The sequence below is a fragment of the Camelina sativa genome, chromosome 8, assembly GCF_030686135.1.
Source record: "Camelina sativa cultivar CO46 ecotype springtype chromosome 8, ASM3068613v1".
Lineage (NCBI taxonomy): Eukaryota > Viridiplantae > Streptophyta > Magnoliopsida > Brassicales > Brassicaceae > Camelina > Camelina sativa.
The window spans coordinates 5,163,747-5,188,289 of NC_141887.1; the positions used below are offsets into that span (position 1 = coordinate 5,163,747).

Sequence of the window (24,543 nt, forward strand, 5' to 3'; positions counted from 1 at the left end):
TAAAAAAAATGGTGCCTGAACCGACGGGAAGCTCTTCTTCGCAGGGTCAGGGCTGCCGCGCCTTGCCGCAGCAGTGGGGCCTACGGTCGGACAGGTGGGACGTGTCTGTTGTGAGGCTTGCGGGGAAGCTTGCCTGGATTATCGCCCGTGCCTAGGAATGCGCGCGTGTCTCCCTAACCTAAATATCAAGGACTTTAGGTGTTCGGTCGAGCTTGTCATCTAATAACATTTGAATTTCTCTTAGATTCCACGTTCCCGAAATGGATCTTATCAAATATTTCACATTTTCTATGATTATTTCTATTTTAGGTATTCGGGGAATCCTCCTTAATAGACGAAATATTCCTATTATGTCAATGCCAATTGAATCAATGTTATTAGCTGTGAATTCGAACTTTTTGGTGTTTTCCGTTTCTTCGGATGATATGATGGGTCAAGTATTTGCTTCATTGGTTCCAACGGTGGCAGCTGCGGAATCCGCTATTGGGTTAGCCATTTTCGTTATAACTTTCCGAGTCCGAGGTACTATTGCTGTAGAATTTATTAATAGCATTCAAGGTTAACCATTCCTCTCCTTTCAGTCGCTCGTCGAGACCTGGTGGACCTTACAGTCGAGCTCCTTTGTTCCTTTGGACCTCTTCTTTCAGTCGAGTCACTTTGTACTTCTTCTCAAATAAGGAAAATACGAAGTTCTCTTCTCCTTTTGTTCTCTTTTTTTCTTGGTCGGCAGGGTCAGGGCCTTTCTCGCTGGGCGAGCGCATCCGATTCAAAAGTCCTTTCCTAAACCACTTCCCGTTCAGTTGCTGAAAAAGAAATGGGGATAAGCTTTCTAAATGAGATTGAGTTCGACGAATATGGATGCTAGAAAGATGTTATTTGCTGCTATTCTATCTATTTGTGCATTAAGTTCGAAGAAGATCTCAATCTATAATGAAGAAATGATAGTAGCTCTTTGTTTTATAGGCTTTATCATATTCAGTCGTAAGAGTTTAGGTACGACTTTCAAAGTGACTCTCGACGGGAGAATCCAGGCTATTCAGGAAGAATCGCAACAATTCCCCAATCCTAACGAAGTAGTTCCTCTGGAATCCAATGAACAACAACGATTACTTAGGATCAGCTTGCGAATTTGTGGCACCGTAGTAGAATCATTACCAATGGCACGCTGCGCGCCTAAGTGCGAAAAGACAGTGCAAGCTTTGTTATGCCGAAACCTAAATGTTAAGTCAGCAACACTTACAAATGCCACTTCTTCCCGTCGCATCCGTTTTCAGGACGATTTAGTCACAAAGTTTTACACCTTAGTGGGGGATCAATTTGCCTACTCTTGTATCTCGAAAGCAGAAAGAGTAGAATTCATTCGAGAGAGCTTGGTGGTCTTAAGAATGGTTCGGGGGGGGGGGGGGGGGGGGTTTCTCTTAAGAATAAAGAAGAGGAATTGAATCTAATTGATGTTCATGCTCTCAGAAGAGCGGATCCAATACCAAGACTACTTCTTTCTCAGAAAGTGCAGCAAGTACTTGAGGAATTTTTGGATATCATGCCCCACGAATTAGTTGCCAAGTGCGCCCTAGTAGGGCAGTCTACCACAAGATCGAGTTGGAGCCTGGAGCCAAACCCCCAACTATTTAGACTGGGGCTCTGGGTTAAGCGGATGGCCCGCCAACTAGCATCTATTAGTTAAGGGGATTGGTTGAACTCAGGAATAAATTTCAGGAACTCATGGAGGCCTATTTTGATTCCAGCCTCCAAGGCAGTTTTTCCCTATATTGATTGCTGCTGGGAAAAGGTTGGGGAGCCCCTTTCCAGAAAAAGCGGGAGCCTTGTGCATTGATTATCGGGCGCTCAACAAGGTAACCTAACTATCAAAAACAAGTATCCACTTTTATTGCAGACTTCTTCGCCCGCGCGAGATACTTCTCGAAGTTGGATCTACGGCCGGGCGGGATACTACCAGGTGCGTATCGCGGAAAGAGAGGAGCCAAAGACGACCTGTGTGACAAGCAAGCAACCTTACTAATAAAGGGGCCCTTTATGGCTCGTTAGCGCCCCTCTACCCCTATTATATTAGTTAGCCCTCCTTCCTTTACTCTTGGTACCTAGACACTTTGAATCAAGGCTAAGCCCCGGGTCCCTTAGTTCAAGCTCCATCCCACATCCATTAACCCAAACGACGAATAAGCTGCGAAAGAATGAGCTCCTGTCCCAATTGAAGAAAGAATATGCTGCTAGTCTTTTAGCCACAGACGCTCTTGAGTCAATCTCAGCTGTGGTCCTATCAGCTCAACCAGTTGCCGGTCTTGTTTGCGTAGTAAATGGTTTTGGCAGAATACCGGTGTTTGAGAGTAAGCTGCTATTCAAAAATCTGGTCTGTCTGTAAGCAATTACCTTTCCTGGCTTGCTTTAGTCGGTGACTCTACGCCCTCTGCCCTCTGCTTCGACTTAAAATGTGATCTATACGCTCTTCGATATTTTTAAGGAGATCTTTTGGTCGTATCGTAGAAAAAGAAAGATCAAGGCGGAGTGAGATGTCCCTGTCCTGTAACTATCAATCACTTGAATAATCGAAGAGAGATGGGATCCTAGGGCAGATGAAAGAGATGCCCGTTTCATGATCTAGGTGTCGTTGATTGATTCTACTTCTTTTCCTTCTTTCTCGAGATGTTGTTGGTCTTCAATCTACTGATCATAGGTAGAAGAGAGAGAAAATTCATCTTATATAAGGATAAGTTCGTTCTGTTGCACTTCTTCATGTCTTGGTTCACTGTCCATCTGAAGATAGAAAGTGAGGGGCGCACGGAAGGAGGTAGCTTCTTTTTCGGTCTTGTTTTTCAACAAGCGGAATAACCCAATTTGTATCTCGGCAATGAATCCCCTATTGAATTGAGATCTTTAGTACAGAAATCATTTTCCATTCTTTTTGTCCTTGGCCGCATTAGCAAAACATTCTTATCTGACTTTGGATCCAGACCTTCGAACCCTGGAACGATGGAAGCTATCGAAAAACTAACTTCACTCCATCTTCCCACCCATTCTATCGATCAAGTGGTTATAATGACCCAACCCTGGAATGAATTAGATGCATAAAGTGGTAGAGATGTTTGACTGAGATGGATGTGTCACTTGAAGCTTAGAGTTCCATGTGTCAGTCAAGCGAGAGGGCTAGATCAAGGTGGCAAGCGGAAGGAAGAGGGGCAAGCACGCTAGGCATTCCGATTGGTGCTTAGTTCACTCCGCCGCAAAGGAAAGACATTTGAACTAGACATATTTGATCTGTTCTTCCCTATTCACTAGGTTATAGGGCAAGACCCCTGATCTATTGGATGGGGGGCCCTTCTACAATAATGCTTTCTACTTAATGCTGCCAATCTCAAAATCTTGTAGTCCCTGAAATGTGATCTTGATGTTCGTCTTTCGAATGGTGTGGTGTAACCATAATGTGATGATAGATTTAAATACAGTTGGCATAAAGATAATAGGATAAGCTTGATTCTTCCTTGTGGGGTAAATCAAAGAAAGCAGCAGTAAACTATTGGATAGAAAGAGTTGAGAAGAAAACTAAAGCCTGGGGATGTTGTATAATAGTTCTTTCTTATAAAAGAGAGAGAACTACCTAATACACACACAATCTAGGCCATGCTATTCCACATTTGTCCGCGACAAGAAGATCTTGCATCGCAGTTGGGGTGGGTAAAGAAGAATTTTCACTCTGAAGTTTCCCATTCGAATAGTTGTTCGCGAGCAAATCTGCGACCCTCCCGATAATCCTCACTTGTCCAATCTCTAGCAAGTAATTCCTGAATCCGTCACTCTTTGATTACTCTAGTAGCCAACTCATAGAAAGATGCAAATAGTCAAGAGCCACTAAGACCATACCAGTACTGACTGTAGCAGTCGCCCTGAGCATAATCGTGACTCTTAATGCACTTTTTGCTTCAAATGGTAATCAACTGACTAGTACAAGTAGGTTTCTCATTGTGGTTTACCTTTTTTTAATGATTGTAACAGCTTTTATAGGATACGTACTCCCGATGAGCTTTTCAATTACAAGTCGAAAAAGACCCCAAAAGCGGTTGAAGGGCCGCCTTAATTAAATGAGGTACCGACGGGCAGACCTCTAAGGATACGGTAAACAGGTTAGCCCCGGGTACGCTTGGGACTGGATTGAATCCTTTTCCTTTGTTAGAGATAGAGGCGAGCTCGTAAGTCAAGTATGGAACGAGCCTTGTGTGCCCCTCCCTTTACTCTAGTCCTTTTTTAACTGCCTTGGCTGGAAGAGATTCTATTATGACTGGCATGGCTTGAGGACTAGCCGGGGAAGAGCCTACAAAGAACCATAGCTTTAACTAGGGATTGATCAGTCTGATGGTTCCTAATCTAATTGGCTGCTGCAGATGATTTCACTTCTTCCGCCGACTCAACAGCTTCGATAGTTGATGTAGCTTCAGTTTACCTTTTTTTTTACTGTAGGCCCGTCTCGCTGCTTTTCCAATGCTTCCGGAATCCTTATCTTACATTTCCTACTTCGCCTTAGAAAAAGGGTGAGGTTAATTCTCAAAGCCCTTTATTTATCGATAGTTATTCAAGGTGAAAGAAAGACCCGACTTTGGCCTTTTAAATAACCTGGAATAAGTACTCCAAGGTTTCAAAGTAGGCTTTTGCTGTGGATCTATAACTCTAATGTCTGCGCCTGTACTAGACTGGTCTCGAGTGCTGTGCTGATGTGACTGTGCTTGACTTAGGGTTTGGTTTGGCTCTGCTGTTTTGGGTTGCCTCCTTGCGACTAAAGGAGATGAGTGAATAGGCAAAGTACCACAGTACAAGGATCTCACTTTCATTTTCCGAATCCGATACTAGCTAGACTGACTAAAAGAATAGGATGGGAGCTAGTCAGAAGTACGAATGCAGGAAGTTGCAGTGTGCGCCCCGCTCGGTTCATTGGGACCGGGCTAGCAAAAGTGCGAATCCTTTTACGCCAGAGGCCCAGGGGAAGCAATCAAACTCCATAGCAACTAAGGCTTTCTGCCGTCTGTCTTTCCCTTCTCTCTCTTCTCTTAGCAAAGTTAAACAGTTGGCTTGCTACAAGCTGGGCTCAGGGACTGGGGAAGACGGGTGGATTAGGATTCTCCAAAGGATTGATAGAAGTCTGTTTAGAAGAAAGTGTGATCTATGACTATGAAGTGAACTCTGATTATCAAGCGAACTATAACTTATTTTCTTCGAGAAAAGAATCTATAACTTTGAAACTGCCTGATAGAAGATTGAGTAGACCTACTTGACAGGCTCTTTCTCTTACACTACGCTCTTTTGCATGACTTTTTTCTACTATGTATTCAAAAAAAATGGTTCAAAAGTACCATAAAATAAGTGAGAACCACTAGGATAATAGGATAATAACAATAAGTGAGAACCACTAGGATAATCTATCCAATAATGAGATCTATCAAGCCCTTCGGGTCTTCTGCTTTTCCTTCTTATTCCGTTTCCAGTGGGAATCTTCAAGTGAGAGTCCCTTCTTGATGGCTATTCATTTCTATCTCATTAAAATGTTCATGTGATAGGGAGGCAAAGAATCCTAACAATTGGTCTTTGTTAAAAATCATTACTATGACCGAATGACTTGAGTCCGGGTTCCGGTTTGTTAATGCTATAGAAAGTGTGTCTCTGGATTTTGATCTTATGCAAATCATTACGTGGCTCATATAGAGATGGAAAAAAACCTGGACTTGGCTTGAGAGCAAGGGGTCAGTGGATGATGATGCCGTTTGGTCGAAGCAACGCTCCAAGTACGTTTATGCAATTAATGACGCAGGTCTTGCGCCCATGGTCGGTTTGTTTTGGTATCTTTTGATGAAATATTGGTCTTTCGTAAAAATGCCGTTGAACATATGGAACATCTTCGCCAATTAATGATAGTGTTGCAACAAGAGAAACTCTATATCAATTTGAAGAAGCCTCCGGGGGATCCTTTTTTGTTCTTGAGATTTTGCATTTTAGCTGAAGGAGTCAAGGCTGATCCGGGAAAGGTTAGTGCCATTGTGGAATGGCCAGTACCTACCTCCACTAGTAAGGTTCGCAGTTTCCATAGTCTTGCCACATTCTACCGTCGCTTCATTCGCAACTTCAGCACCAGCACCTATCACAGAGTGTTTGAAAGATAGTCATTTCACTTGGACTCTGGCTGCGGAGGAGAGTTTCCAGTTGAGTGAGAATAGAACAACAGCCATTTTTCAGTTGATCCATTGTGATGTTTGGGGTCCGTACAGATATTAGATTTCTGACTTCCGTTCTGATTAAATGGGAGATGGGCAACATAGGCAAGATGGGACTTGGCATCAGGTTCAGGTCAGGGCATGAAGCTACAGATTCTATTTGCGGTCGTGAGACAGAGGTCAGAGGCAACTTGTTATATAGGTAGCCATGCGTGTTAATAGATCTTCTTCTTGATGTCTATAAGTTCAGATTGGATGGGTGCCTTGGGTATGCTTTCAAAAGGGCTGTTTTCATGCGTGATTTCGTGGTCTCTTGCTTTTTCTGTTGGATCATCTACAAGTTGAGAGTGTGCTCGGGCAAGTGGGCTAACCGGAACTACTAGTAACGATAGCTGTAGGTGAGAGTCTCTTTCCCGCATATACAAATATTCCTTACCAGGTGTCCAGCGAGAATGTTTTGACTACGTAAGCGAAGCAGACGAATCCGTCTTAGCCTATTACTATTACTCAAAAATGTGGTCGAGACCCCTCCCTTATTTACATATAAAAGAATTGCACGAAGTCCGATCGAGGAGCAGAATCCCTATTAATAAGTATCTCAAATGCTTGCCTATTATCTATCTCAAACTTTATCCTTAACTTGAACTAGGGAATCGAAGGCGCGTCTAGCCCTGCTCTTTATTCAACCGATGCTATGAAGCTTGAGAAAGAGGAGAGAGCAGCCTTTCAGGAGGAACCTGTGACACCTGCACGGATGCCCGGCTGGAACGGTTTGACAATGAATTCAATCTTGTCTTGGATGCCCACCCGGAAGTAGCATTAGCAACATTAGAATCCCATATCTTTTTTTGTTTGTTCTGCTTCTCGTAATTAGCCTTGTTGCTGGTTTGGAACCCTGAGCAGACTCCGGTGATATTGAATCAGCCAGAAAAAAGGTTCACTCCTCACCTTTGAAATGTAGCTTGAGCAGCTAATCAGTCAATACCCTATGTTCTTATTTCACACAATCTAGGAACTTCGGGAAGAAAAGTCTGTAGGAAGCTTACCCGAAGATAGGACATTCATTCCTCTAAGGCAACGCCTTTAGCTACTCAACTACTTGAGCTCATTCGATACCAGACAAGCACTCATTGGCTACCAGGGCGCTACCAGAACTACTCAGATCAGATCGTCGGCTTCCTAACTCCTTTATAATAGGAGAAAAGAAAGGCGGAGGAGGATTTCTTGAGAAATCTTGTAGTTGAGGAAGTGGAAAAGTATCTGGACAAATATAAAGAAAATGTAATGTCCGAGTTCCCCCGAAGTTACCCTTATATAGAAACGCCAAGTTTCTTGAGCAAGGTGAGCACTAAACTTCTATAGGATGCCGGATTGCCAAATACGGCAGACCCGGCAGCTATGCAATTACTTAATTCAGTCTACAATAATTTGGTGTCCGATTTTCGGCTAGTGGACAGCTATACCAATAATCCTGTATACAGCTGTATAAGATTTTTTCTAAAGGATTATCGGTGAGCAAGAATTCAAATGTAGTTTTGAGTTTCGTTAGTTAACCTACCTTTTTCTTTTGGTGGTGAGTTTCCTTTTTTCTTTTTTTCGCTATGCGCCGCTCCGCCAGCAAGGAGTGCCACGCACAAGCAGAGCGAAAACAAACAAAGCAGGGGGAATTATTCGTTGGGGGAAATCCTTTGATTGCGTATTATAGATCCATGTCTTTCTTGTTCCACTAGCTAGGACAAAATTTGCACATGTCCGTTTCGTTATTACAACCTTCTTTTTTTATGTCAAAGACCAGAAGCTACGCGCAAATTCTCATTGGGTCTTGGTTGTTCTTAACAGCGATGGCTATTCATTTAAGTCTTGGGGTAGCACCACTAGATCTTCAACAAGGTGGAAATTCTCGTATTCTCTATGTACATGTTCCTGCGGCTCGGATGAGTATTATTGTTTATATCGCCACGGCTATAAACACTTTCTTGTTCCTATTAACAAAACATCCCCTTTATCTTCGCTCTTCCGGAACCGGTATAGAAATGGGTGCTTTTTTTACGTTGTTTACCTTAGTTACTGGGGGGTTTCGGGGAAGACCAATGTGGGGGACCTTTTGGGTGTGGGATGCTCGTTTGACCTCTGTATTCATCTCGTTTCTTATTTACCTGGGTGCACTGCGTTTTCAAAAGCTTCCTGTCGAACCGGCTTCTATTTCAATTCGTGCTGGACCGATCGATATACCAATAATAAAGTCTTCAGTCAACTGGTGGAATACATCGCATCAACCTGGGAGCATTAGCCGATCTGGTACATCAATACATGTTCCTATGCCCATTCCAATCTTGTCTAACTTTGCTAACTTCCCCTTCTCAACCCGTATCTTGTTTGTTCTGGAAACACGTCTTCCTATTCCATCTTTTCTCGAATCTCCTATAACGGAAGAAATTGAAGCTCGAGAAGGAATACCAAAACCTAGTTCACTCGCTCTCTTTGCATCCATGGCTGAATGGTTAAAGCGCCCAACCTAATAAAGAGGCAAGTAGGTTCGATTCCTGCTGGATGCACTTGGAACGTTCAGTTCAATCGCAGCTCACAGAATCTAAAGAGATAGCTCGCCCTTATAGCTTATAGGGCATTTCACTCGCTCAACACTCGTTCAAAACATCCACTCGTTCAACAGGAAAGAAAAGGTCCAAAGGATCTACTTCTCAGGATGGAAAGAAGCAAGAAAGTCTAGAGAGTCGAAATGACCTTGGTCCAACCATAAGGGGAAGGGAAGGGCCGACATCTACTATTTGTATCTTCACCGTTAAGACTTCCCCTTAGAGAGCTTCTCTTCTCTTAATCCGCCTTCGATTATTCATTAGCGCTCCGGGTCCTCCTGCTACTCAAACAGCTTTCTTTAGGAAATGCCGACATCTACTACTAATGGCTTGACATTCCAGAACAGAAAGTCATTTGAATGCCCGAAGTCTGCATCTTCTATTACATCTCCGAAAGAGTGAAAAGTCCCTTCTTGCCTGATGAGTTCTTCTTTCTTTTCTTGCTCCTCACAGTCAAGATCCCGCAAATTCTGACTGACTTGAAATTAATAGTCGTTTTATCTAATGATATGAGATGACGAGCGTCAGACAGAGAAAGATCAAAAAGTCTAGTCAAAAAGCTTAACGGTGAAGATAGAGAATGAATTGAATCTTTCACCCACCTCAGTCCAACTAGCACTCTTGTGCCTCATCAATCTGCCTTCTCACTCCAGGAGAGCCATTTCGCCATTCAAAAAGAACTGTACACGCGCGTATGGATCATCCATCAGAATCAATCAGTCTTTCAGAGTAGTCATCAAGCAAGCTATAGAAGTACGTGTGAGGAAAGAGAAAGAAGTGAGTTGAGTGACTTGTGACCATCCTTATAATTTCGAATTGCATAAAAGGAGTCAGTCACTAACGCCGCTCCCAGAATCTTAGGTTGCTTTCTTTTCGTTTTAGGTAAAATAACCAAGGTTGCAAAAAGCTATGGGGGGGCCTCATAAATCCACCACTTATCAGACTGCGAATGCTAACAGTATCGAAGCGCACCAAGAGATTCCCGGTCGAACAAATTTCGTATAGAAAAAAAAAAGATGTGTTTTGTCGAGTTTGCTTCGTCCTCTTTTTTTTCTTATTTTCCTTCCTTTAGGCGCTTGCTCTCAAAAAAAAGGGAAAGGGGTCAAATAAAAAGCTACCTTTTATCAAGGCTAATTCCAACGGACTTCGCCCAGATCTTCATTCAATGGGACGACGTCAGTGCATCTTTCTGGATGATGAACGCCTGTCTCGCTCATAGATAGAGGAAGAGTACGCGCGCTAGCGAGCTACGGCTTACGAAGTTGATCGGGTCAGATAGCCCTTCGGGCAACCAACCGCACAAAAAATTCCGATCAACAATTTGGAGGGATGGCTGAGTGGCTTAAGGCATTGGTTTGCTAAATCGACATACAAGAAGATTGTATCATGGGTTCGAATCCCATTTCCTCCGGCGCGGAAGTGAAACGGGCGGGCGAAATGAGAAGAGCACTACTTAGTGACTAGGAGCGGGGAGCCCGTTGCGCGTTTTTTTGTTTGACCGGCCTATCTTCATAAGTAAGCTCCCTATGGCCGTCCAGTCCCTGGGCGGCTCTCGGTTCTTGAGCATGTTGGGAGATTAGTCGTCAATTGAAAGAGCTGCTCTAAAGCTTGACGAAGAAGTTTTCCCTATTAATTAGATTAGTAAAGGGCTTTTCCCTTACTAGTCAAGTGGTAAGGTAGGGCGCTCTTCGATGAAGAAAAAAAGAGACTTTTGGAAAAGTGGTTCAGGCTCAGTTGGTTAGAGCAAAGGACTGTAAATCCTTGTGTCAGTGGTTCGAATCCACAACCACTTTTATTCACGGAGCTGAGGTATATGAAGAATGGCCTTTTGGTCCCTTTCGTCCAGTGGTTAGGACATCGTCTTTTCATGTCGAAGACACGGGTTCGATTCCCGTAAGGGATAGGTACTCATTCTCGGCCGCTTTCAGTTAGTGTTCATTGCTGAGGGATCCCGAGATCTCGAAGCAGATGACCAAGTGAGCTCCGCAGCCGTTAGTGCAAGGGCTCGATATTCTGTTTCCGTAGAAGAACGAGACACTGTGGGCTGGCGTTTTGCGGACCAGGAGATAATATTTGCATCCGAGAAACGTACAGAATCCAGTTGTAGACCTCCTCGTGGATGTACATCCTGCCCAGTCACTATCACAGAAGGCCTGAACATTGAGCTTGCTGTTTTTGTGAATATACAGCCCATGAAAGATGGTGCCTTTAACATAGCGAAGGACACGCTTCAGGAGATCAAAATCAGCGAGTGTAGGTAAGCTTTTGGTTCACTTAGTAGAGAACTCAATATTAACCACTAGTGGTTTTTTTCATCACATGGACCATTTCACCAAGTTATAATCATGAGACTTTCTTCTATGCATAGCTGAACAACAACAATAGAACTTTCGTGGAACTAAAAGAAAATATGAGTAGTTATCATTGATAATAAAATGACTAGGAAAATAACTACAACAAAAATAAAGATAAAAAGTCCTAAAAACCCTAGAGATGGAGAATGCCAACGGAGATAGTAGGAAGCAAACTAATGATAGAAAATTGCTTAAAGGCATACAAACTTCACAAAATTAAATCTTTTAGATTTTGTTAATCCTAACTTGTTCATGAAGTATTAAAACACCTATCCTCAAAAAAAACTCGCGGTCAAAAAGTAAATATTGGCTCTCTAATACTTTGATACCAACCTTCTTGAGATAATGGTCCCAAAATAAATAACAAAAGAACTAGAAGTACTCTCCACATCCTTGATGAACCACTTGGGACTAGGTCCTCCAACCTAGTGTCATTTAGACTCGCAACCTAGCTAACTATCTGAATGCATCCAATGCAGTCTTTTTTTTCTTGGACAAAGATATTTGATTTAATTCAATCCCAAAAGGGAGAAAAGCTTACAAAGTCTACAACCTCTTGGTTGGATACAATAAATACAACAGAGATCAAATTTGCAAGAGAAAGATAGATAGGTTTATAACCATAATTCAACTAACTCTAGATTGATCAATTAATATGATTTGTTCTTTCCCCATCGCTTAAATCATTCACCGTAACTCAGCCCACACCCGTTAAAAAAAAAAAACTTGAAACCTTGAATTCAAATTTTACAAGTCAAGAAATTGCTATAAATTATTTATTTTATTTTTAATAACAAAGAAACAAAAACATTTAAAAGAGAATTAAAATCATAGTACACTATACAACATGGACAACCTTACAGCCAGGATGACAAAATTCAGTTTGGCGCTTACGCAAAATATCCTACAAATACAAATTGATTAAACCAAATAGAGCTAAACCACTAAACCCGAAATTTAATTTCTATTTCGGTTAAGCTAATTTTTTGTTCCCACCTAAAAAAACAGTCATAACGATAACAAAAAAAAAAAAAAAAAAACCGGTAAGTAACTAAACCGGATCAAAATTACAAAAAGAAAAAAAAAAAGGAGATCGAGATCCAGATCGAATCTCACGTATTTTGTCGATGCCAAAGTCCCTCAAGGGGGCAGGCTGTCACAACTTGGCGGACCCCAACTAAATTATCAAATCCCATTCAATAAATTATCATTTTTTCCCTCAAATTTCATCCGAAACAACAAAAATAATAAAAATCCAAGATCTCGCTCCCTCCCTCACCGCCTTCAAAATTTCTCCGGCCGTCGAAGAAGAGGATCATCGCTCTCGGAAATTAGGGTTGCTTCTGCTAAGCGAAGATGAGGGAAATCATAAGCATTCATATTGGACAAGCTGGGATTCAAGTCGGGAACTCGTGCTGGGAGCTTTACTGTCTCGAACATGGAATCCAGCCTGATGGCATGATGCCCAGGTATTATATAAACCCTAATTTCGTTCGTTTCTACTCTGTTTTTGTTGTAATCGGAAAGGTTTTTTTGAGAGACGAAGAATGTTGTTTTTGATTATTTGTAGTGATACTACAGTTGGTGTTGCGCACGATGCTTTCAACACTTTCTTTAGCGAGACTGGTGCTGGGAAGCATGTTCCCAGGGCTGTCTTCGTTGATCTTGAGCCTACTGTTATAGACGAAGTTCGTACTGGTACTTACCGCCAACTTTTCCACCCGGAGCAGCTCATTTCTGGTAAAGAAGATGCTGCTAACAACTTCGCCAGAGGCCATTACACTGGTGAGAAATCCATTTCCTGCTTGCTTGTGTTAGTGTTAATTTGTTAGGGCTCTTTTGGGATGGTGCTTAATTCCTTATATGATTGCAGTTGGAAAGGAAATTGTGGATCTCTGCCTTGACCGTGTGCGGAAATTAGCCGACAACTGTACTGGTTTGCAAGGGTTTTTGGTGTTCAATGCTGTTGGTGGTGGTACTGGTTCTGGATTGGGTTCTCTCTTGTTAGAGCGTTTGTCTGTAGATTATGGAAAGAAGTCTAAACTTGGATTCACCATTTACCCTTCTCCTCAGGTACCTTTTCAGAAAGAACTCACTACATTACATGTTTCTTTGGTTGATGAATCTTAAGTTTTGAATGCATTGCCCTTTGATCTCAGGTTTCTACTGCTGTTGTAGAGCCTTACAACAGTGTTCTCTCAACGCATTCCCTACTTGAACACACCGATGTTGCTGTCCTCTTGGATAATGAAGCCATCTATGATATTTGCCGCAGATCCCTAGATATTGAGAGGCCAACCTACACCAACTTGAACAGGTTGATATCTCAGATTATATCATCCCTGACCACATCACTGAGGTTTGATGGAGCTATCAATGTCGATATCACCGAGTTCCAGACCAATCTTGTCCCATATCCCCGTATCCATTTCATGTTATCATCCTATGCACCAGTCATCTCAGCCGCAAAGGCATACCATGAGCAGTTATCAGTCCCTGAGATCACTAATGCTGTGTTTGAGCCAGCTAGCATGATGGCTAAGTGTGACCCCAGGCACGGAAAATACATGGCCTGTTGTTTGATGTACCGTGGAGATGTTGTTCCTAAAGATGTTAATGCTGCTGTTGGTACCATCAAGACTAAGAGAACCGTTCAGTTTGTTGACTGGTATGATCTTGAAACGGAACAAACAAGTTGCTATTGTTTCTAGTTTCATGTTGTTTTTATATAAACAATTACTTGACATGTGTTTCGAATTGTAGGTGCCCGACTGGATTCAAATGTGGAATCAACTACCAGCCTCCAACTGTTGTTCCGGGAGGTGACCTCGCTAAGGTCCAGAGAGCTGTATGTATGATCAGCAACAACACAGCAGTGGCAGAGGTGTTCTCACGGATCGACCACAAGTTTGATCTCATGTATGCCAAGAGGGCATTTGTGCACTGGTATGTCGGTGAGGGAATGGAAGAAGGTGAATTCTCTGAGGCACGTGAAGACTTGGCTGCATTGGAGAAAGATTACGAAGAAGTGGGTGCTGAAGGTGGAGACGACGAAGAGGATGAAGGTGAAGACTATTGAGACCTTTGCTCGAACAATGAGCATCAAAAAGTTTTTTCTTTTTCTGTATTCACTTATGATTCTTGTTGATTACATGTTTGTTTTAATCCTGTACAATATCCATTGAACATTTTCTGCCTTTTGTGTTTTATCTCGGTTCGATACATTTTCATTGGTAAAGCGACCATTGGGGAAGATCCCGAGTTCATCATTATCAAGCTTTTTTTGTTGTACCAAACCTTCATTCTCTTCTTACAATGTCCATTTTTTACTTTAGGTACAATCTTGTCTATTGGGACATTGTAGAGATGTGTTCTACTTTACATTCATGGATCATGATCCAAAAAATTACATGAATTAGTCAGGAAAAGTAAAGTGGAATCATGTAGGGCAGAAGAGTTGGGAGAGTGAAGGGAGATCCCAAATGGGATCGGTAGGATCGAAGATTGCATATTCGGCAGTCATGCTGTCATAGTAACTGCTAGGCCCATTCATTGCATATAGGGATGCTGATATCTGTCTTTCGATTTCAGCAAGACCCAAATGTTGATCGGTTGAGTTGTGGTCGTTGAGATGCCCATGTGTTTCTTCCCCTCCCTGAGCCATAGGGACCAGATGGTTGAATGCAGAGACAAGGGGCCACGAGTAAGGATGCTGGTGACCGTTGGTTTCTGGTATCCCAATGACTGATGATTCCGGGCGGTACACATCATTGAGTGGCATTACCGTGGTGGTGGTGGTGGTAGTGGTGAGACTAGTAGCAGCCGAAGTGTAGTCGATGTTACATTCCGCAAAAGAAGAAACGGGTTTGTGTTGCTGTTGTTGCTGCTGTTTCATGCTCTGCTTCTGGTGAAGGAGGTTTCTGATCTTCAAGGACAATTGTGAGTTGTTTGGAAAATGGTTAGCGAAATTGGTTCGAGTATTGGAGCCACGTAAGAGACAGGCGGCTTCATCGTAGGCTCGAGCTGCTTCTTCTGCAGTCTCAAAGGTTCCGAGCCACATACGTATCTTTTGTGTCGTGTCTTTGATCTCTGCCACCCATTTCCCTGAAGGCCTTTGCCTAACTCCCACGAACTTCGTCTTGTTGCCTTTGCTCTTCTCTTTTGCTTTCTGCTTTTGAGGTTGTTGACGTTCCATTTTATTTTTTTGTGTATGAATCTGTCTGTAGACGTTGAAAATACGTACTTATAGGGATGCATAGGTTAAGTTTTTTGGTTATGTGTGTTGGTATACTTTTGGGGTCAAGTCTTAGTGGGTGCCTCGTCTTTCTGAAGATTTCTTCTTGTTATTTTAGTGATGATGATGATGTATACAGTAAATGATTTTTATATAACTGTTTGGTTTTTGGGTATTTCTGAGAAACATTCAGAGGTTTTATGTGGGTTCCATGTATTATTGGCGTGCTTACCATTTTCTAGTTTTCTTAATATAAAAATGTGCAAAAGACAAGTACAGTATATGATGTGTTTGTTTCTTGGCATGGGATGGGGAATATTTAACTCAACAATGAACAAACCATAACATCTGAAGACTTAATTAAGCTTAATGTTTAGAGGGAGGCCTCAATGATAGAAGGAGATATCTAAAATGCAAATTAAGCCGACCAATATATATACTTTTACAAAATTATGTATGATATTGACGAAATCTTAAAGTTAGTGGGAAACCTCAACTCCAAGAGAGATGACAATAAATATCTATATAAATGATTCTTAACATTAAGAAGACAAATACTAACCTGAAAAAATGGTGTCTCAAAGATTGTCCTTCACCCTACTGTTTCTCTTGGCAACCTTAATCACAGTTGCTAAGGGAAACACCAACAGAAAGCTAGTGTCATTTTACAATTATTCTCCTCCTCCATCCCCGGTCTATCGTCATCCTGTAGCTCCTCCTACTCCGGTCTATCGACCTCCGGTTGCTCTTCCTCCTCCTAAACCTCCCGTTGCATCCTACTACTACAAGAGATCTCCACCGCCTCCACGCCCTAGATATGGAAGAGTGAATCCACCACCTCCTCCCGGCAAACCATGGTGGTGGTTCTTGTAGCGCTAAGAAGCCATGCAAGCGACTCAAAAGTCAGGAGAAGTCATTAACTGCCTACTTTTTTGTAAATGTATACATTTACTGATGAGTTTGCCTGAAAACATTGAAAGTGCATTTGTGTTGTCTTAACTTTGTTTAGTTTTGACTGTCTCTCAGTTTACCGGAATTTATTCTTCTTCTTTATTCGCTTTTTCGCGGGTTGTAGTGCGACTGATTTGCTTATACTTTATTTATTTATTGTATTGATTCGTTTTACAAATTCTTTAAAAATAATTTATTACATACACCACTTTTGACTTCCATCAAAACATTTTACACATGTAACCGTCATTTAAGTCTAGTAATGTTTCAGGTTACATGACATATTATCCTATTAACAATAACAACTAAGACCATCTCCAACTTAAGTATGTAATCAAATATCTTAGGTATAAAAGGAATAAAAACAAATCAAAAATGGTTGATAAGCTAAGAAATATATCTTAGCTAAGAAATTTGAGGGTTGATTTTTACAGGCACGTGTCTACCTGTGAATGGGTAGAGTGTTAGTGAGTGAAAGGAAAAAAAATTTCTTCTTAGACCATCTTCAATGTATATCTCTATTTTTTTTTTAAATAAAGTAACTAAAAAATAGAGCGTTGTTTTGCTCCAATGTATTACTCTATTTTTAACTCTAAAATAGAGTTAGTGTAAAAAAATAGAGGTGAAAATAGAGTTACTCTATATATAGAGCAATCCTATCATTTTCTCTATTTTAGAGTAAAATATAGAGTAGGGTTGGAACAAATGTTGCTCTATAATAAAGATTTGACTCTAAAATAGAGTGGGGTTGAAGATGTCCTAATTCTGTGTATTCTTTTCCACTGAATAGTATGTTCTTGTCGATTTGCAGAAAAGTTTATGTCATTGCAATAACTAATCTGAATTGGATTTGCCAAGACTATAAGTTACTAAATTTTAGAAATGAGTGATTAGTTAAATCTATGTAACAACTCTTTTGCGACCTAGTTTTGTGATTGTTGTGCAATGAGAGAATGTTTGAGAGTTAGATTGAAAATGGTTTTGGTTTGTTTGGTTGTTGTTTGTAAAACAAGTTCTCTCCTATTTTTTAAAAAATTGGTTTAAATTTTTGGTTAGAACTTTACAATTGGAGATATAAATTTTACTTTTTTAAAAAAAAGTTTTTTGATAAAGATTTTTTTTTTTGTAAATAAAATAATTCTATTTTTAATAATTAAAATATTGCTAACAAACTTGTGAAGAAATTTGGATGGTCTAATTTACAGATGACACTAGTATTTTTCCCACGAGGCTTCAAAGCTTTTATGTTAGTTTACTGTTGAAACAAAATTGCACAAAAAATAACATATGGAACAAAGACACAGATGAGATAGATGCGAAGATATCATTGTTTTCCTCTTTTAGGCTAGGCTTTAGACTCCGAAAATATTATTGTTGTGGGGTCCCAACATTTCGTACTGACCCCTCGTGGCCGGCGCACAACTTAAAACGACCAAGCTTAGTTGCTTACTTGCTGTCTGCCAGCGAAATCATAAAATTAAAACAAGACATTTTTTTATTAAGAAAAGACCAAGAATATCCAAAAGAGTACAAAATCAACAATGGCAATGTGAGAAAAGAATCATTCTTCCAAAATTCTCACTTGCATACCAAAAAAAAAAAACAAGAGAACTTAAAAAAAACAAATCTTTCTGTTTTTTTTTCTTTCTCGTATAAGCACCAAAACTTCATCTTCTCTCAAACCCAAACCAACACCGACACCAACCAAACATGTGTATTTGGGGAATCAAACCAAATTTTCCCCCAATGACACTCTTTTCACTAACACTTTCATCCTTCCCTCCTAATATACACTTCCTACCGTCAAGATAGAAATTTCCATTTTGTAACTTCTGAAGGATGGACCGACCCATCATCATCCCTCTCGGAAAAAAGAATTGATGAAAAATGCAAAAGAAGAGAAAAGCTTTTTAAACACATAAATGCAAAACTGACGACGCTTTGTAGTGAAGACAGAACTCACAAAAGACTGTAGATGAACAAAGAGACTGGATTGGAGTGATTTTAGGAGGAAAGCATGGATTGGAGAGCGAGCTGCTGCTCGGGTTTCAGTGTTGACCATGTTGATGCCAATGCCGATGGTGGCAGTGTCTGTTGAAGCTGCCTTAATATATTAATCATACGACCTGCTGTCTCTTCTGTCACCACATTTGTCCCTGTAAGCACCTGGCCGCCAATAGACACATTGATTTCTCTATTAGTACGATAAATGCAAAAGATCCAGGAATGAAAACTGTCCATGAAAAGCGTAACTAAACAAACCTCGGCAAATATTAATAAGATTTTCGGAAGATACTGGTTATTGGGGCCTAAAATGTCCACATCTTGCCTGCAAGTTTATCAGCAACCAAGGGCGTTTTTAGAACAAGTAATGAGAAAAGAAAATAAGAGGTTAGTAACTTAGAATCCACATTGCTTACCTCTCAACCATTGAGCAGAGCTGTTCATGAACCAATTTGGCTTCAATGACATCATTACTTAGAGGTAAACAGTTCAACCATGCAGGAAGTACCTAATAAAATCAAAACAAGGGTAACTTGTCAATCACTGGAAGCAACCACATGTATTAGTGCCATCGCGAAACCTTTGAAGTATCATAAGCTACCTGAGAGGAATCGATACTGTCACGGTGAAATTGGCAGATCTTTCCCACTGCGGACACAGCATTATCATATGCCATTGCATTGTCAGATTGCCGAGCATTTGGCTGCTGTATCACAACATTTAATCTTGACAGAGCCTCTGTTGAAACAAAAACATCGGTTATTTAACTGCAAAATATGGATCAACCCCCCAAAAACTACCAGCAGGCAAAAGAATACCATACCTCCAACAAGAGGCTTGAATACAGATCCACCAAACTCAGCACAAACACCAAGCCCATACACAGCAGCCTGTCGAACTTCTGGGCTCTCGTCATTGCAAGCTTCCAGTACAAATGGAAGATAGGTATCATAATATCTGCCCAGCGAATATAAGGTAGACACCACATAAGAACGCGGAAAACTGAAAATGTACGATGATCCAGTGAATGTGTATCCTTACTTAAAGGCAGCATCACGGCATTGTTCAGCTACATCATCAAAAATGCATATAGCAATCCTTCTCTCTTCAGCTGTTTTATCCCTTCCCTGAATTAAACAAATACACATCCCAAGACTATCAATCAATAGCAAAACAGAAAACACAAGGCGAACTAAGACTAATATTGTATCAGAGCAATGGCAACAGCCACAGATTTGGAAACTATATTCAGCTGAACCAGAGGGCCAAAATTTTCTAAACTTCCAACAAAATACTATACTATATTTATTCATATATATGTTAGGTACAAGCTTCTGGAAATAACAAAAACCACCTACACTGACAAAGCGAAAGCAAAAGATACTCTTGAATATAAAAATTCTCCACTTAGTATCACCCAGCACCTAAAATAGAAGACTATTAGTGATGAGGGCAACTTACCCACATAGGAGTTAAGTAAGAGGATAATTCATCGAAGAATGGCAGGAATGAGGCTTTGAATGTCTTAACCAGTGTTCCCAATATTTCACCGACCTATATTTCAAAAACGAAAAAATTTAATAAAAACATTGAAAACAGAACACTTCAATTTAATAAGAGTGGATCACCAAAAAACTAACTTGATCAAAAATTTCTTCCTCTTGCTCATTTTCCTCTTTAATAAGCTCTCCCTCTTCAGCGTCAAAGTCTTCCGCAGTGGCCCTCTCTCCCCTCTCTCGCTTCCTACTAGAGCTTGCTGTCATAACTTGCTTTATCTCATCAACTATGGATCTAATTTTCGCTTCATCCAAAAGATTTCCGGAGATCTGGAATACAGTCAAAGGTTATACGATACCATTTTTCCAATGTAATGCTATAATTTACTCTAAGACGGCACACAATTAAAACTTGGTCAATATAAGCTCTCTCTCGCATACCCTAAACCTAAGGAAAGAATGAAAATAAGGCCAGCTGAAATTGCAATATTATTCATCACTCTCGATACTCTATGCTCAGAAGGAATGAACAAGTGATAAAGTAACTACATATATGACCTAGATTTATAAGAAAACAGCATGACTACCAGGGAAAGTGCAGCATTCAAGAAGAACATTAAAAAAAGGCCCAAGTTACACCAAATTTGCTAATGAACATTTACCTGCAAGCATTCATTGATAGCTTCCAACATACTCACACAGATCTCTGTATCAGGTTCCTACATAAAATCCAGTCATCCACCCGATCAACATAGTGAAACAAAGCCAAAAAGAGAGAAAAATGAAAAAAAAGAACACACACTAACTTTATGCAAAGCTTCCAGCATGGCTGGAATAATGTAGTCAGAAAGCTGCTTCAAATAGGATAAATCGCGCCCATCAGATTTTCCTTTCTCTATAGCCAGCTTGGCTGAGCGCATTAGTTCCGGCATGGCTAGAGAGAGAAAATTAACCAAATTTTTAGAAACTTGTATTCACATGAACAAAAAATAGACTATAGAAGATATATTTTCTGATATACCTGACACAGCTGCTCTTCTAACTTCTTCGTGAAAATAGAATTTCAGTAAAGGGACCAATGTAGGTGCAACCTATAGTATAAAAATTCAGTCCACACGATGATCCCAACAACAATACCAAATATTGAGACAATTTGGAGTTATTTAACCACACTAACCTGATCAATCCAAGGAAAAAATCCTTCTTTCAACTCATCGGCATAGCAACAAAGCATGTTGCAAGCCGTTGCCTTTTCCTCTAGAACACTTGTTTTGATCCCTATTCTTTTGTCTCCCAGGATAATGGTCTCCATGCTGCATCGATAGATGGAATTAGCAAAAACATCATGCATGTTACTTTGCTGCATCTTAAAACACATCATTTCATTATATGGACAGAATCTGAGCATAGTTAAATATTTCAAGAAAAGAGAAATGCAGGAAAGCTACACCTCCAACAACATAGAGAAGATTGGTTTTTTATGCTCGGAATTACATAAAAGCAAGGTATAGAGATATGATAACAATCAGATGAAGTGTCAATAAGAATGGAAACCTTTCATCATCAGAATCCTCTGCTTCATCTTCTGAATCAGCAGATGTAATTGTTACATCTGGCTTAAGTTGAGCTGACTGAAGCAAAGGAGGCATTACAACAGTCATGTACGGGAGGAAGTCTTGACCCAGACACTTGCAAAGCCTAGCCCATGCCTACGAAAATGTAAGGTAACTGTAAGCAAGCGATCTTACCTACTTATTTTATAAGTAACATGGAGACCTAGCATATTATAAGAATTCACCTGTAACATGTAACTTGTTATTGGATCGTCTGCCTCCATCTCAGACCCTTGCAAGGACATTAGCACTTCCATGACCTGGCATGAACATGTGAAATATTTTCATACGACAGTGAATAGGATTACTGCATATAGCATCCATTCTAATAGCAAGTAAAGTTTGATTTGACCCACGCATAGCATACCTGCCTAGCATCGTCCGTAAATCTGTCCTTTCCAACTGCCATTCCAACAAGACTAATGCACTCCATGGATTTGGCACGAAGCATCCTCTTAGATTTGTCAGTTGCATTCATCAAAATAGTTTTGAGATAAGGCATGACAGCATCATAATACTTTTGAAAGTGTTCCTACAAATTTAGATTATGTTAGATTAAGAGTTGCATGTAAGGAAAACAATAGTTGCTACACAACTTCCTTATAGATACCTGTGATGAATCAGCAACTGAAGCAAGAGCAGTTAAGGCTCCTTCTTGGACCATTTGTTTACCATTCTATAAGAAGCACCATTATAATCCCAAGTCAATCATTTAAACTCAACAGAGTGCAAGATATATGCTCTTTTTTAGTAATATATTTTAGAAAATAAATTACACAATGGACTTACTTGTAGTAACACAAGCAACTTGCTCACTACTCCGTCTAAGTAAGGTGCCAATATTTCAGGTGTACAATTTTCACTGAAGTTGAGTACTGCTGAAGCAGCATGAGCCTACATTGAAAAGTCACAAGGTAATGCTTTAGGAGGTGTCAGAAGATTATATTCTCAGAGAAACCAGGGATCTTACCTGCACTCGTGGATTCTGGAAGTCATCCATAGCAGCAGCAAGTGCGGGAAGCACTCTCTCATGATGTTGGTTTTGCAAATCTGGACCCAAATCCGTAGACAACTGTCCAATCGCATTTATAGCAGCCCACCTTACTCGAGGATGAGGACTTTGAAACTGGCTCAAAACCATGGCTACCACTTGCTCTAGATTTTTAATCATTACCTACATCAAAGTTCAGGATATTAAATAATCAGATTGAAAACCCCAAAATGATGTATGTGTTTGGCAAGTCCTCCCAAGATAAATCAACTCAGAATCAATCTTTATCTAACATCTAATCAAAACCAAAAAAACAATGAAACAATAAAGGAAAAAAGTTACTTAAGACAGGTTATTCAACTGCTATCACTGAAAATTATACCTTTGAGCAACCTTCAGCAATCTGAGCAAGTGCAATCAAAGAAGCATGGTGTTTCTGCCATTCAGAGGCAGTCAAATAAGCAGAAAACTGCTGATATGCAACCGGAACAATGGTGTTTCCTCCCAAAGAAATTGCTAACCGATCCAAACACTCTTGACCCATGCTGTAGTTGCTAGTCTCTCCGGCATCTTCATCCTCAGTCTCAGCGCTGTACCAAGCTGGATCGTCTTCAATATCCTCGAGCATCTTCATAAGGACAGCGAACAACCTGTCGATGAACTGAGGGAGTTTCCTAACCATCCCTGGGGCACGCTCACGCGCCTCAGCCAGAGTAACCAAAAACTCAATCGCAAGATGACGCGTACTTTCCTCCAAGGAATCAGCCTCTGCGATCTGAAGCATCGAAGTAACAATGTCGAGAAGCTGCCTTCTAAGGAACCGTGGCTCAGTACCAGCCAATTCAATCAAAAGCTCAAGTGCCTCCTGTGCAGTTGCTTCGTTCCCGTTGTTCAGAGATTCGGTCAACGTCCTGATCATGGCAGGCAGAACATCTTGGAATCTATCTCTCTCCGTTGAGTTGGACAGACACTGAACGTAACTAATGACGGCGTTGAGAGCGGCGATTTTGACATCGGAGCTTGCAGAGTCGCTACTCAAACACTGGAGGAACACGGTGTGGAGAGGCTTGATGTGAGGAGTCAGAGTCTCCCCAACGTACTGAGACAATTGCGCAAAGATTAAAAACGCCGATTCCTGCAATTTAGGGGAATCAGATTGAACACACTGGAAAACAAACGGAAGCAACTCCGGCCAACCATTCTCCGGTAAAATCCCCGATGCAAGTTCAGAGACTGTATCGCAAATCTTCTTAGAGATCGATTTGGCTTCCTCGCGTTGAATACAAGACAACATCGACGATTTGAGGGAGGATTGAGTGGCGAGGGAGAGACGCGGCCATAGATAAGCGTCGTCACGCGTTAACAGCTTCCGGAGAAGCACGGCGGCCATGGCACGACCTTCTGGATGAGGAGAAAGCTGGAGAAGATGAGCTAGCTTCAAGGCGAGGGTATCGGGATTGCTTTGCTTAGCGAGATTGAATAGAGCCTCAGCGGATGAACGTTGCTCGTTGGAAGAAGACATGAGGTGAGAGATTAGCGTCTCGAACGGCCCCGAATCGGAACCGAGGACCATCGCGAGTTGCGCCTGTTGAAGCTGGTTCGCCTCGGTAGCCATGGCAGGTGGCGGCGGGAAAAACTAGGGTTAAAAAGTGGCTAGAGAGAGAGAGGCGGAATGAGGAGACGAGCGAAGAGGGATGAGGTTTGTGAAGAGATAATTATATATTTTTTTTTTCTTTTTTTTTTTTCTCCCAAGTATTATGTATTCGTGATTTGAGGTGGAGTGGGCCGTGGCGACAATTAAATTAAGGGAAAAAAAATAAAAAAGTAAGCAATAATATGTGATTAGCTGTGTTTCTTTCAAGGGTGGATCATAAATTGATCACCAATGCCTGTGTTCCTTTTTATGAATTCAAAAGTTAAGGTTTTCTATTATTTCCTGTATTTAATAAATAAAAATACCTACTTCTAAGTAAAAAAAAATAGAGAAATTCCTTTAAATACCACTATTTTTTTTTTAAATACCACATTTTAGTTTTTTTTTCCAAAAATACCACAAAAGTTTTTTTTTCCCAAAATTACCACAAACACAAAATT

General features: G+C 40.8%; 4 protein-coding genes, 1 non-coding gene and 1 pseudogene across 8 annotated transcripts; 4 read left to right on the forward strand and 2 right to left on the reverse strand.

The window, feature by feature from the left end:
- The first annotated feature begins 9,112 nt into the window (after nucleotides 1–9,112).
- LOC147939707 (uncharacterized) lies at nucleotides 9,113–10,525 on the forward strand. Its single transcript, XM_087460994.1, has 3 exons — nucleotides 9,113–9,204; nucleotides 9,367–9,583; nucleotides 9,879–10,525. The coding sequence occupies exons 1-3, from the start codon at nucleotides 9,113–9,115 to the stop codon at nucleotides 10,023–10,025; spliced, it is 456 nt and encodes a 151-aa protein (XP_087317120.1). The 3' UTR covers nucleotides 10,026–10,525.
- A 112-nt stretch (nucleotides 10,526–10,637) lies between these two features.
- On the forward strand, nucleotides 10,638–10,709 carry TRNAE-UUC (transfer RNA glutamic acid (anticodon UUC)). Its single transcript has one exon. It is a non-coding gene; the product is annotated as a tRNA-Glu (tRNA).
- A 1,546-nt stretch (nucleotides 10,710–12,255) lies between these two features.
- On the forward strand, nucleotides 12,256–14,456 carry LOC104706312 (tubulin alpha-5 chain). The gene is made up of 5 exons (XM_087461703.1): nucleotides 12,256–12,629; nucleotides 12,731–12,945; nucleotides 13,034–13,233; nucleotides 13,320–13,828; nucleotides 13,924–14,456. Exons 1-5 carry the CDS (start codon nucleotides 12,517–12,519, stop codon nucleotides 14,237–14,239), a joined length of 1,353 nt encoding a protein of 450 aa, XP_087317829.1. The 5' UTR covers nucleotides 12,256–12,516; the 3' UTR covers nucleotides 14,240–14,456.
- On the reverse strand, nucleotides 14,385–15,355 carry LOC104706314 (ethylene-responsive transcription factor RAP2-11 pseudogene; annotated as a pseudogene). The gene has a single exon (XR_015563865.1). The product of XR_015563865.1 is annotated as an ethylene-responsive transcription factor RAP2-11 pseudogene (transcript).
- A 576-nt stretch (nucleotides 15,356–15,931) lies between these two features.
- LOC104706315 (uncharacterized) lies at nucleotides 15,932–16,553 on the forward strand. Its single transcript, XM_010422493.2, has one exon. The coding sequence runs from the start codon at nucleotides 15,965–15,967 to the stop codon at nucleotides 16,265–16,267; it is 303 nt and encodes a 100-aa protein (XP_010420795.2). The 5' UTR covers nucleotides 15,932–15,964; the 3' UTR covers nucleotides 16,268–16,553.
- A 935-nt stretch (nucleotides 16,554–17,488) lies between these two features.
- On the reverse strand, nucleotides 17,489–24,367 carry LOC104706316 (uncharacterized). 3 transcript variants are annotated; one of them, XM_010422496.3, is made up of 20 exons: nucleotides 22,832–24,367; nucleotides 22,429–22,632; nucleotides 22,248–22,352; nucleotides 22,069–22,134; nucleotides 21,826–21,990; nucleotides 21,644–21,718; nucleotides 21,400–21,554; nucleotides 21,023–21,158; nucleotides 20,867–20,936; nucleotides 20,652–20,779; nucleotides 20,508–20,564; nucleotides 19,990–20,175; nucleotides 19,811–19,903; nucleotides 19,391–19,476; nucleotides 19,173–19,306; nucleotides 18,951–19,087; nucleotides 18,766–18,857; nucleotides 18,608–18,674; nucleotides 18,309–18,511; nucleotides 17,489–17,798 (listed from the first exon to the last, which is right to left on the reverse strand). In XM_010422496.3, the coding sequence occupies exons 1-19, from the start codon at nucleotides 24,062–24,064 to the stop codon at nucleotides 18,350–18,352; spliced, it is 3,351 nt and encodes a 1,116-aa protein (XP_010420798.2). In that variant the 5' UTR covers nucleotides 24,065–24,367; the 3' UTR covers nucleotides 17,489–17,798; nucleotides 18,309–18,349. The 3 variants fall into 3 exon arrangements, with proteins under 3 accessions (XP_010420798.2, XP_010420797.2, XP_010420796.2); XM_010422495.3 differs by having other exon boundaries at nucleotides 17,489–17,802; XM_010422494.3 differs by lacking the exon at nucleotides 17,489–17,798 and having other exon boundaries at nucleotides 17,823–18,511.
- Nucleotides 24,368–24,543: the final 176 nt, after the last annotated feature.

Excerpts from the sequence above, each read along its gene's own strand:
- LOC147939707 (XM_087460994.1), top strand. The coding sequence starts at position 9,113 with ATGCCGACATCTACTACTAATGGCTTGACATTCCAGAACAGAAAGTCA. Across the intron at positions 9,205-9,366 it reads TCTATTACATCTCCGAAAGA|CTTAACGGTGAAGATAGAGA; the intron begins GTGAAAAGTCCC and ends CTAGTCAAAAAG. Across the intron at positions 9,584-9,878 it reads GTGTGAGGAAAGAGAAAGAA|GCGCTTGCTCTCAAAAAAAA; the intron begins GTGAGTTGAGTG and ends TCCTTCCTTTAG.
- LOC104706312 (XM_087461703.1), top strand. The coding sequence starts at position 12,517 with ATGAGGGAAATCATAAGCATTCATATTGGACAAGCTGGGATTCAAGTC. Across the intron at positions 12,630-12,730 it reads CCTGATGGCATGATGCCCAG|TGATACTACAGTTGGTGTTG; the intron begins GTATTATATAAA and ends GATTATTTGTAG. Across the intron at positions 13,829-13,923 it reads ACCGTTCAGTTTGTTGACTG|GTGCCCGACTGGATTCAAAT; the intron begins GTATGATCTTGA and ends TTCGAATTGTAG.
- LOC104706315 (XM_010422493.2), top strand. The coding sequence starts at position 15,965 with ATGGTGTCTCAAAGATTGTCCTTCACCCTACTGTTTCTCTTGGCAACC.
- LOC104706316 (XM_010422496.3), bottom strand. The coding sequence starts at position 24,064 with ATGGCTACCGAGGCGAACCAGCTTCAACAGGCGCAACTCGCGATGGTC. Across the intron at positions 21,719-21,825 it reads TTACGGACGATGCTAGGCAG|GTCATGGAAGTGCTAATGTC; the intron begins GTATGCTATGCG and ends TGTTCATGCCAG. Across the intron at positions 18,675-18,765 it reads CTCTGCTCAATGGTTGAGAG|GCAAGATGTGGACATTTTAG; the intron begins GTAAGCAATGTG and ends ATAAACTTGCAG.